The sequence below is a fragment of the Maniola hyperantus genome, chromosome 3 (genome assembly GCF_902806685.2).
Source record: "Maniola hyperantus chromosome 3, iAphHyp1.2, whole genome shotgun sequence".
NCBI classification, from domain to species: Eukaryota; Metazoa; Arthropoda; class Insecta; order Lepidoptera; family Nymphalidae; genus Maniola; species Maniola hyperantus.
In genome coordinates, this window is record NC_048538.1 from 2,707,741 (window position 1) to 2,719,774 (window position 12,034).

At 41.5% G+C, this 12,034-nt stretch overlaps 1 protein-coding gene and 2 non-coding genes across 4 annotated transcripts in view; 1 reads left to right on the plus strand and 2 right to left on the minus strand.

The window, feature by feature from the left end:
• Hml (hemolectin) overlaps positions 1–12,034 on the plus strand; it is an 80,344-nt gene that overhangs the window by 17,158 nt on the left and 51,152 nt on the right. For both annotated transcript variants that reach the window (XM_069509690.1, XM_069509691.1), the window contains 11 exons: positions 329–560; positions 1,031–1,226; positions 2,084–2,276; positions 2,579–2,667; positions 3,792–4,011; positions 4,425–4,595; positions 5,244–5,377; positions 6,067–6,185; positions 6,733–6,883; positions 8,079–8,257; positions 9,886–10,066. In XM_069509690.1, the coding sequence (XP_069365791.1) occupies positions 329–560; positions 1,031–1,226; positions 2,084–2,276; positions 2,579–2,667; positions 3,792–4,011; positions 4,425–4,595; positions 5,244–5,377; positions 6,067–6,185; positions 6,733–6,883; positions 8,079–8,257; positions 9,886–10,066 (1,865 nt within the window). The remainder of the gene's footprint in view (positions 1–328; positions 561–1,030; positions 1,227–2,083; positions 2,277–2,578; positions 2,668–3,791; positions 4,012–4,424; positions 4,596–5,243; positions 5,378–6,066; positions 6,186–6,732; positions 6,884–8,078; positions 8,258–9,885; positions 10,067–12,034) is intronic.
• TRNAA-AGC (transfer RNA alanine (anticodon AGC)) lies at positions 9,077–9,149 on the minus strand. The gene has a single exon. It is a non-coding gene; the product is annotated as a tRNA-Ala (tRNA).
• Positions 11,688–11,760, minus strand: TRNAA-AGC (transfer RNA alanine (anticodon AGC)). Its single transcript has one exon. It is a non-coding gene; the product is annotated as a tRNA-Ala (tRNA).

The following is a 12,034-nucleotide window of genomic DNA, read 5'->3' on the forward strand; positions in this document are numbered from 1 at the left end:
GATCAATCAGTCGCGAGCAAGCGCTCGCAAACGCACACATTTACTGTACTTTACTTATACCGATACGACTTAAACACAAGCATGAGCTACTCGCCCTCGTGAAATGCAAGAACTATAACCATATAAAGGATGCCTGGTATGGGGATCAGTACTCAGCATAGAGACAACAATTCTCATGGTACCAGTCGTGCTGGATGCAACTTGTTATCACTACTGGTACTGAAAGGTAGTGATGTCATTTATATTTCTATGCCAAATTTGGATTTTGGAAAATGCAATGCCAGAATGCAATTAACTCACAGTTTCGAAAAATAAATACTTTTTACAGCTATGAAATGCCCTGAGGGCAAAATCTACAAGTCCTGTGGACCTGATATGCAGCCGAGCTGCGCCTTCCCAGAATTAGTGGCCAAAAATTCCAGCTGTGTGGAAGGATGCTTCTGCCCCGAGGGTCTGTTGCTAGAGAGTGGTCGCTGCGTGCAGAAGAGCGAGTGTCCGTGCCGCGTCAGGAACAGAAGCTACCCTCCTGGAGCTGTCATACCCAAGAGCTGCAACACCTGGTGAGTATTGCCGTGGCTAGTTACCACCCTACCGGCAAAATCGTGCCGCCAAGCGATGTAACGTCCCGATACGATGCCATGAAGAAATCAAAGAGTTCTGGGTTTAATAAAAACTGCTATACCCCTTCCAGGTTAGCCCATTTCCATCTTATACTGCATCATGACTTACCACCAGGTGAGATTGCAGTCAAGGGCTAACTTGTATCTGAATAAAAAAAAAAGAGCGAGTGTCCTTGTCGCGTCAAGAACAGAAATATCAAATAACTACCGCCCTGATGTTGACATACCGAAGAGCTGCAACACTTGGTGAGTACTGCCATGCTGCACTGTGAACTGGTGGCCAGGCTATGTGGAGCTCCAGCTATGTGAAGGATGCTTCTGTCACGAGGGTCAGTTGCAGGAGAATGGTTGGTCCGTGTAAAAGAGCGAGTATCCTTTCTGTGGTTTAACACTAAAACTAATTGTTTCAGTGTATGCGAAGCGGGCGAATGGGTTTGCACGCAAGTGCCGTGCGGTGCGCGTTGCGGCGCGGTGGGAGACCCTCACTACACCACCTTCGACGGCTTGAGATACAACTTTATGGGACATTGCACTTACACTCTACTCAAGACTCAAAATATCACCATAGATGCCGAAAACGTGGCCTGCTCTGGAGCTATCACTGAGGTATTCTTTTGAATATTTTGGTACTCAAACTGACATAGACAGACGAACAGTCGAGGGTAGACTGTCACTGGAGTTATTCCATAAGTGTTAAGTTTTTTTGCCAGAGATTTTTTGACGGCAATTGTACTCTTCCGATATATAACAAGACAAAATGTACGTACGTATTTTGTAAAAAAAACTTCCTAGCCATAACCATAATCAGAATGCGACATGTAATTTTATCATAACCGCCGAGCTTTCATTTCATTAGAGCGTCAATAGCTCAACGGATAAAGGAGTGAAGGAGTGAACTGAAAACCGAAAGGTCGACAGTTCAAACCCCGCCCGTTGCACTATTGTCGTACCTACTCCTAGCACAAGCTTGACGCTTAGTTGGAGCGGAAAGTGGAATATTAGTCATTTACATGGTTTACATGGCTAATATTCTTTAAAATAAAACTGTCTTTCATAATATCTCAAATTTCCAATCGAATCAGGGTTCCTACTGAAAACCAGCGCTGTATGTTTTTGTACTTGTGCAAGACATATGGCATTTATGCTGAGTAGGGACCTTTTTTTTCGGGTTGTGTGGCAACACATGACACTTTATTCCGGCGCTTCTTCTACTTGAGGTCTTTTGACTTTACTACTCAAGTATTAGAGGCGCCGGGATAACATAACCAGTTCTAACTGGTAATGTGTGTAGCTTTAAAAAATAAACGTTTTTTCTTTCTTTTTTTTTTCTTTTAAATTTGACTTGACTGTGGGTTGAAATATTAAGGTGGTTTACGGTACGGTAACGTTAAAGAAATGAGGCGCACTTGAATTTTAAGCGCGCTTTAATAAGCTTCCCATTGAATCTTAGAATTTATTTCAAGGCCATGAACCTCTCTCCGTACCAAGGCGCAGGCAAGCCGTCTTGCACCAAGGCGGTGTACTTGCAATACTCCGGCACTAGCATCCACCTCAAACAAGGGGGGTTCATCCTCGTCAACGGCAAGGAAGTGACGTCACTACCCGCTAAGATCGGTGACATCAGAATACGTGCTGCATCCTCACTGTTTATTATGAGTGAGTGTTATTTTGTTGCTGTTTCGTAATCATTAAGGTTCTTTTATTACCTATTGAGTCTTCTCTGCACATACTTTTGTGGAGAGGAAGATATCGTTAGGAAATTGGATTTTTTAAGTCACCGCTTGCGCCGATTGTGACGTAGATTAGTATATTGACCTGAAAAATTAAAGAAGAAGTTTTGACCCCTGCAAATTGGATATGCCCTGCAGAAGTTGGGAAAGGATTTTTTCCTGAAACGGAGAAAAAAAGTGTCAGAAGAATCCGCTAACATTTCTCTAATCAAATTGTGATTGTTTCAGTTCAACTGCCCGGTAAAGTGTCGTTGTGGTGGGATGGAAACACGCGCGTGTTTGTTGATGTGCCGCCCGCGTACCATGAGAAAACACAGGTATGATATCTATATATATAAAAGGAAAAGGTGACTGACTGACTGACTGACTGAATGACTGACTGACTGACTGATCTATCAACGCACAGCTCAAACTACTGGACGGATCGGGCTGAAATTTGGCATGCAGATAGCTATTATGACGTAGGTATCCGCTAAGAAAGGATTTTTAAAAATTCAACTCCTAAGGGGGTGAAATAGGGTTTTGAAATTTTGTAGTCCACGCGGACGAAGTCGCGAGCATAAGCTAGTTCTCTCAAGAACAAACTGCAATGTATATACAAATTAAGGTTTAAGATAAACAGATCCAGGTTAAAGTAACTTTTGATTCAGTGTTATATATTATTATACTAGCTTATACCCTTACCCTTACCCTTTTAGGGATTGAATTTTCAAAAATCCTTTTTTAGCGGATGCCTAGGTCATAATAGTTATCTGCATGCCAAAATTCAGCCCGATCCGTCCAGTAGTTTCAGCTGCGCGTTAATAGATCAGTCAGTCAGCTTTTGGCATAGATTAGTGGCGAATTCTGTTGTATACAATTTTTCTAAACTCTCTAAACTAAATTGCCAGGCCTAAATCAGATGCTATCCTTTTTCGCAGGCAGCATTGTGAAAGAGATAGCAGTATATGTAGACCTGCCGTTTAAGTTTAGAGATTTTGTACTACAAAATCAGCCACAATGGCGTCTGAATCTGTTCCTCTTCTGTTCATTCAGTTCTCAACTAAAGTTCCCCATAGAAACCAATTGCTAATGAAAATTGCCATACCCCAACTTTTAATCTAATAATCTGCAAGTGTCAATATCATCGCGTAACGATCTCTCTCTCTCTCTGGTTGTTCCTTCTTGCTGAAGATCGTGGTCCTGGTAAACTGCCCTTGAATGGATTATCTGTTTCCACCGGCTTCTGTTGGAGGCCAATTTCACAATGTGATAATATCCACACCTGCTTGACTGCTTTAGCTGGTCGGAGTACCTAATTGGTGCGCGGCCTCTCGCTCTTTTGCTCTCAGTGTTGCCCGTCACTATTAGCTTTTCTAAGCTGTCATCCCCCCGCCGTATCGCGTAACGAGAATAAGGTAAAAATAAGTGTGATGTAAAACTACAATACCACTTTTTGTAGGGCCTATGCGGAACCTTCAACCTGAACCAAAAAGACGACTTCTTAACCCCCGAAGGCGATGTAGAACAATCAGTCCTAGCGTTCGCTAACAAATGGAAGACCAGGGAGTTCTGTGAAGACGTGTCAACCGTGGAGCAGGAACACCCCTGCAAAGCCAATGTGGAGAACAAGGACTATGCTGAAAAATACTGCAGCCAACTTAAAAGCTCGCTCTTTGAATGTAAGTAGAAAAGCCTACTCCTGGGAATATCTGAATCGCTTCCACAAAATATGGTCGTTCATTCATTGGTTTTTTTCTCACAAGTTCCCATCCCAAACGTACATCAAGAATTGCTCTGCTTAAAAAAATTGTATTTCCTGGCTATTTACAGCGATGTCACTTATGAATATCTATTATGCTGTAAGTTTAACAACTTTTTCAGAAATAATATACTATTTTATCGCGGAAAAATATTTCGAATCCTGGCTTCATTTGCAATTCGAATAGTCATGTTACTGTTATTGCTCAGCTCATAAACAGTTAGTTCAGAATAATATCGCCATTTTGATTTGATTGTGGGATGGAACGTTTTTCGGTAAATACGTTCAATTCACACATCGGTCTAAAAAGTCTTCAATATTGTGTGTTTGCAGCGTGCCACTGGTACGTGGACGTGCAGCCTTACTACGAGGACTGCCTGTACGACATGTGCGCGTGCGCGGGCGACGTGTCGCGGTGTCTGTGCCCCATCCTCGGTGACTACGGCGACGCGTGCGCACGCGCCGGCGTGCACATACAGTGGCGGTACAACGTCAAAGAGTGCGGTGAGCACACACAGTCACACACACACGCATCACTAATCCAAGTGACCAAGTAGAAATCAAAAGAGCTAATCTTCAGATCAATCTTTAGATATGCATAACTCGGCCAAGTGACTGCGATTCGTCACTTGGATTAGTGATGCATAACTCTATGTTAAATTTTAAGCTAAAAAATGTATCAGCCGGTTAAGGCTGGGTTAATTTTCATACAAATAAAAAGCGGCCAAGTGCGAGTCAGGCTCGCGCAACGAGGATTCCGTACTACAGTCATTTTTTTTCGACATTTTGCACGATAATTCAAAAACTATAATGCATAAAAATAAATAGAAATCTGGTTTAGAATGCACAGATGAAGACCTTTCATATAATACCCCACTTGATATAGTTATCTTACTTCGAAAATTGAAAACACTAATTAGTTCATGACCACAATTTAATTTTTTTGTGTGATCTAACCACAAATTCACGGTTTTCAGATTATTCCCTGAATGTCTGCTATAAGACCTACCTACCTACCAAATTTCATGTACTCTGTAGGTTTCTTGACAGACCGACAGACAGACAGACAAAAAAGTGATCCTTTAAGGTTTCCGTTTTTCCTTTTGAGGTACGGAACCCTAATAAATTATGTTGTTTGTATATTTGTCACAGAGTTGCATTGCACCGGTGGGCAAGAGTACACAGTGTGCGCTGACAGCTGCTTGAGAACATGTACCGACGTCGGTCTCCCCATCGACGATTGCAAGCCCTCCTGTGTTGAAGGATGCGCCTGCCCTGTTGGACAAGTATGTTTTATTATTTACATTTTCTCTCATTGCATCGTAATCCTGATTGCTGAGGGTCATGATCAGGCGCGAATCAAGCCCTCAAAAAAGGTTGTGGACATAGCCACCCGAAAATCGACCACGTGCGAATCGGAGTATGAATTCGCTCATGATCGATATAGTGCATTCTTACATATTATCCGGGTTCACAACCTTGTGTATATTTAGGAGAGCTAGCCCAGATAATCTTTTCAGTGCCATTGAGGCAAGCAACAAAGATTTTACTCTGCGAAGAGTAGAAAGCGATCTCTCTGCGGTAGCTATGCTGACCGGGAGAGTTGTTTTTTATTTTATTTTATTAAGGCATTGGATTATAACCAATATTATTCAGCCTATCGACCTGAATAAAACGTGAAAGAGTGACGTCACAAGACTATTAAGATTGTGGGCATGCCCATCGTGCCCACAATGCTGGATCCGCGCTTGATCGTGATCCCTTTGCATTATTCACATAAAGCACCGTCATTAGAAACGCCGAAAAATGTAGTGGCATTGTCACTGTAAATATACATTGGTATGCCGCGACGTGCTATGAAACATTCAACTGTGAAGAAAACCTCTGGGTGAAGTGTTTTTTTTTTCGCGGGACATTTGGTTTTGTACATTCCTTCGAAGATGTTTTTGTAGTGAGCATTGCAAATGCGCTTTAGGTGCTGGATAACGACAACGTCTGTGTACCAGTCGCAATGTGTCCGTGCTACCACAAGGGTATGGAGTTCAAGCCCGGATACAAGGAAGTGAGAGCTGGAAAACGGGAACGCGAACTTTGGTAAGTAAAGGATTATTGCAATGATAAAAAAGCTTGGTAATTAGTGACCTTAATTAACAGCTTAGATAGTTTTAATAAGTTTGAGTGATATTGTGAAATAGTGATACTAAAAAGAATAACCGACTAAGTTTGTTGCGGGTTTTTTCTCAAACTAGGACGCATTTGAAACCCCAGAGTTTTAATTTTAAGTTTACGATATTAATAATCACCATTACATCATTATCTTACAAAAACAATTGACAGTCAAAAAGTGTATGTTTGGTAAAAATCCATACTAATATGATAAATGCGGAGCCGCTAGCCGGCAGCTAGCAGACAGCTGCTAGCCTTTCACGGCCCATCCGTTCAACCGATTGTGACGAAATTTGGTACAGAGTTAGCTTACATCCCGAGGAAGGACATAGGTTTTTGATCCCAGAAAATCAAAGAGTTCCCACGGGATTTTAAAATACGTAAATCCACGCGGTAGAAGTCGCAGGCATAATCAGTTTTGAATAAATGCTTTGTGTGGGAAAAACTGTTACTAAGTAGCTCATCATTCCCACAGTACATGCGTGGGCGCGCGCTGGGAATGCCAGCCGGCGACCGAGGACCAGATCCAGAACTACCCGCCGGCGGAAGACCTGCGCAGCAACTGCAGCGTCGCCAACAACATGGAGTTCACCACTTGCCAGCTCGCACAGCCGCTCACATGCAAGGTAGACATTACTTCTTTATACTTTTTTTTATTGCGAGATAGGCTTGCGCTTGACGAAAACCATGCTTAATAAAAAACCGGCCAAGTGCGAGTCAGACTCGCGTACCGAGGGTTCCGAACTACAGTCGTATTTTTTCGACATTTACATGATAAATCAAACATTCCCGGATAAAAAATAGCCTATGTCCTTCCCCGGGATGCCAGCTATATCTGTTCCAAATTTCGTCAAAATCGGTTGAACGGATGGGCCGTGAAAGGCTAGCAGACAGACAGACAGACTGTCAGACAGACATATTTTCGTATTTATAATATTAGTATGGAAGCATGAATATTTTGTGATGTAACCACAAGTTCACGGTTTTCGGATTTTTCCCCTTATTTCTACTGTAAGATCTACCTACCTGTCAAATTTCATGATTCTAGGTCAACGTGAATTACCCTGTAGGTTTCTTGACGGACACGACAGACAGACAGACAACGAAGTGATCCTATAAAGGTTCCTTTTTTCCTATCTCCCATGTATATCATGTTACGAGGCTCATTATTTTTTTGGTACATCTACGAATTGGTCCTAACCTCAGCCTCAGCTTGCCGGAATGTTACGGACATAATGTATAGTCAAGACACCTTGTATAGTCAACTCTTTTTTTTTTAAATAGAGATAGCGAGCAAACGAGCAGGCGGGTCACCTGATGTTAAGTGATTACCGCCGCCTATGAACATTTGCAGCACCAGAGGAAGCGCCGATGCGTTGCCGGCCTTTTAGGAATTTGTTGGTCCGCCCCTTGAATAACCCCATGTTGTAGTCTAGTGGGAACACCGCCGATGGGAGTTGGTTCCACAGTTTGCATGTGCGTGGAAAGATCTGTGTGTGTCAAAGATCAGTGGATCTGGCACAGCGGACGGTCGAAATGCACCAGACACCCAGGTGGTGACGGTGAAATTCCTAACGGTGGCGCGCGTTGCGGTTGTAGAAAAATGAGGGTGGAATGAGGTCATAAAAGCTCTTCAGAGCACTCCCCATTATAAAGGCGATAGAACACGCATAGAGAGCTAACGTCTCTGCGGTTCTCCAGGCTTTCCAACGAGCCGGTCTCTCTCTCGTCTCGGTCTCGGTCGGGGAACTCTCTGACGGTTGAAAACTTAAAATTTTTTTTTTTTAAATTCATATCCTGCTTATTATTATTTTTCACCAGAACATGCACCTGCCATCCGTGATAACGTCACCGGAATGCCGTCCCGGCTGCCAGTGCAAGAAGGGCTACGTCATGGATGTGTCGTCCAACAAATGCGTAGAGCCCGCGGCGTGCCCGTGCCATCATGGCGGCAGGAGTTACCCGGACGGACATAGCATGCAGGAGAGCTGCAACACTTGGTATGCACCTATATTATCACTACCCCTCAAAGTCAAAGTCAAAGTCAAAGTCTAAGTCAAAGTCAAAGTCAATGATTTATTCAAAATCCATACTTTAATATTATAAATGTGAAAGTGTGTCTGTCTGTCTGTCTGCTAGCTTTTCACGGGTTAACCGTTCAACCGATTTTGACGAAATTTGGTACAGAGGTAGCTTGCAACCCGAGGAAGGACATAGGCTACTTTTTATCCCGGAAAATTTAAGAGTTCCCACAGGATTTTTAAAAACCTAAATCCACGCGTAGCAAGTCGCGGGCATCATCTTGTAGGTAATAAATTGCTCTTTTCGAGTGTCAGTTGTTGGATTTGTAAGATATAGTGGTGATAATTATTACGCAAACTTAAAACCAAAGCTACGAGGGTTCCAAACGTGCCCAGGTCTGAGACCTCACTACCCATATTATAAATGCGAAAGTGTGTTTGTTTTTTGGTTTGTAAGTTTGTCCTTCAATCACGTCACTACGGAGCAATGGATTGCCGTAATGTGATTTTTTGCATGGGTATAGTTTAAGACCTGGAGAATGACATAAGCTACTTTTTATCCCGGAAAATCAAAGAGTTCCCACGGGATTTTTAAAAACGTTACGCAAATTGCTATTGCGCTGGAACCATGTCTCATTAACATCGAAATGACGACAAAAGTATATTTAAGTAAAAATATACCAACAGTTCGAAACTTCATTCTACTGGTGACGTCACTAAAATGGCGGCCCATTGCATAAGCAATTTGGGGACTTATAGTACATTTTATTCAAAGTTCAAATATGTAAAAGTAAATTTTGGAGGCGCCGGGTATCGATCCCGGTACCTCTCGCATGCTAAGCGAGCGCTCTACCATCTGAGCTACGCCCCCTGATATCAGTTATGTTAAAAAAAGTCATGCACGTTGTACGAATACGCTTAAAATGCAATGCAAGGAAAATATTGCGTATGTAACTGGATCAACTTTCACTGACTACAAAATAAAGGCTGCGGTCCACCGATTTTCATAGCTAATGGACGCTATCGAACAGCTATTTAAAATTATAAATCATTTTTACTGAATATTATAATTTTTGTATTATTGGTACTTACATTTATTATCCCGATTATAACTTTTTGTCAACTTTTTTAACTTTTTGTGTCAAATTTTATGTCAAAAGTACGATTTTAGTTTGTATTTTAAAGGTGAACCGTACTTTTGACATGACAGTTGACCCATAGAGTCAAATGGCGCATGAGGAGTCATTTTGTACGGACTATATTTTATTAAAGAAGCGTTTTAAAAGCGTGAATATGCATACACATAATATGTGGCGTGACTTGGCTAACACGTGTGGCGTGACTTCGCATGTGTAGCGTGGCGAGGCACATGTGGTGTGATTCACAAGTAGCAACTAGTAGCTCAACGGACAAATTTACAAACTCTACGTTATTCAAACATTTGCTCTTACAACAATTGTCTTGTTGTCAGTGAGGATACGGAGGGCAAGTGGCAATGCACGGGGAAGACGTGAAGAGTGTATGGGATGATTCACCCGTGACCACGTTCGATGGACAGCCATATAACTTTGAGGACGTATGCTCTAATAATTTCGTTTTGTTATTAGTAAGTGTACGGGAGGCAAGTGGAAATGTACGGGAAAGACTTGTGCGGGCGTGTGCAGCGTGTGGGGCGATTCACACGTGACCACGTTCGACGGACAGACGTACGACTTCGAAGGCGTCTGCTCTTACCTCTTGGCTAAGGGTATCATGGATGGTATGAATGGATTCAGCGTTGAGATACAGGTGAGATTGTAAACTAACTTATTACCTACTTTGTTTGATTAATGGTACAATTATTTCAAACACTCATAATTCTGTCCTTTAGTAATGAATCTACTATTGCCTTTATGCTCGATTTATAGCTTACTAGATGATGTCCGCGACTTCGTCCGCGTGGATTTAAGTTTTGAAAATCCCGTGGGGACTCTTTGATTTTCCGGGATAAAAAGTAACCTATGTCTTTTCGTGGGATGCAAGCTATCTCTGTACTAAATTTCGCCAAAATCGGATGAACGGATGGACCGTGAAAAGCTTGTCAGCTTTTCACGGTCCATCCGACAGACAGACAGACAGTCCTGACAGATCCTGTCGGACAGACAGACAGACAGACAGACAGACAGACAGACAGACAGATAGACAGACAGACAGACGCACACTTTCGCATTTATAATAATATAGTATGGATAACAACCCAATCAGCTCCTATTTTTTTTTATATTATGTATATTTTCTTATTATTATAGCTTGCAGTGTAGTTGATACCTTACAACTGCGACTTTATACAAATTATTGACCTTAAATAATTCCATTAATTAATTTTAGCTTACAACAATAATTAAGTAATTATGAATTTTAAGTTGATTGTCGGTTCAATATTCAGTCGAATGTTAAAAAAAATCAGCGGGAATTCTATAATTTGTGCTTATACTTAATAACTATATAATTTATTCAATAGCGACTTCGTCTGCGTGAATTATTTAGGTTTTCAAAAATCCCGGGAAACTTTAATTTTCCTATGTAGCCTATCTTACTAAAAGTCAAAAGACAAATTATTTATTCAGAATAGGTTGTATTACGCTTACTGATGGTCAAAATTGTTAATTTGTTAGATGATATAGTGGTGATAACTCTCCAGGTCTTTAACTAGGTATACCCATGGAAAAAAATCACGTTGATCCGTTGCTCCGTTGCGACGTGATTAAAGGACAAACCAACAAAAAAACACACTTTCGCATTTATAAATATGGATAGTGATTTATTTATTTTCCTTCACAGCACCGCCATCCTAGGAAACTAGAGATTTAGTTCGTTTTTCAAAATTGATAAAAATTTGAAAAAAAAGAGTAGCTTGGAGGCGCCGGGTACCGATTCCGGTACCTCTCGCATGCTAAGCGAGCGCTCTACCATCTGAGCTACGCCCCCTGATGTCAGAAAAAAAGCCGGCCAAGTGCGAATCAGACTCGCGCACTGAGGGTTCCGTAGTACAATCGTATTTTATCGACATTTTTTTACAATCGTATTGCACGATAAATCAAAAACTACTTACTAGATCTCGTTCAAACCAATTTTCGGTGGAAGTTTGCATGGTAATGTACATCATATATTTTTTTTTAGTTTTATCATCAAATTTATTGTTTTTTTTCTATTTTTATGTAAAAATCTTAATGCGGTTCATAGAATACATCTACTTATCAAGTTTCAACAGTATGGCTGTTATAGTTTCGGAAAAAAGTGGCTGTGACATACGGACGGACAGACAGACAGACATGACGAATCTATAAGGGTTCCGTTTTTGCCATTCGGCTAGGAACCCTAAAAAGAATATATAATATAAAAAGATAAAATATAATAAAAAAGAGTATTTTGGAGGCGCCGGGTATCGATCCCGGTACCTCTCGCATGCTAAGCGAGCGCTCTACCATCTGAGCTACGCCCCCGTTGTGTATTATAACGAAAAAAGCCAATACAAGTATTAATGATACACTTATTTTGAATGCGTATTGCGTTTTGGAGTACGTACGTGACGAAAACACCTTTCACTCGAATTCAGGGCGACTTGCATAAACTACGTAACATGTAGTAAACTTTTTTATCTAATTACTGCATATTATACAAATCATGCCCGCGTGAAATGGTGCCATGAATACTGGCTGCATTTCCGCGCTGGACAGCCAGGCTGATCCGTTGCGCAAAAATGTAGTAAACTTGTCT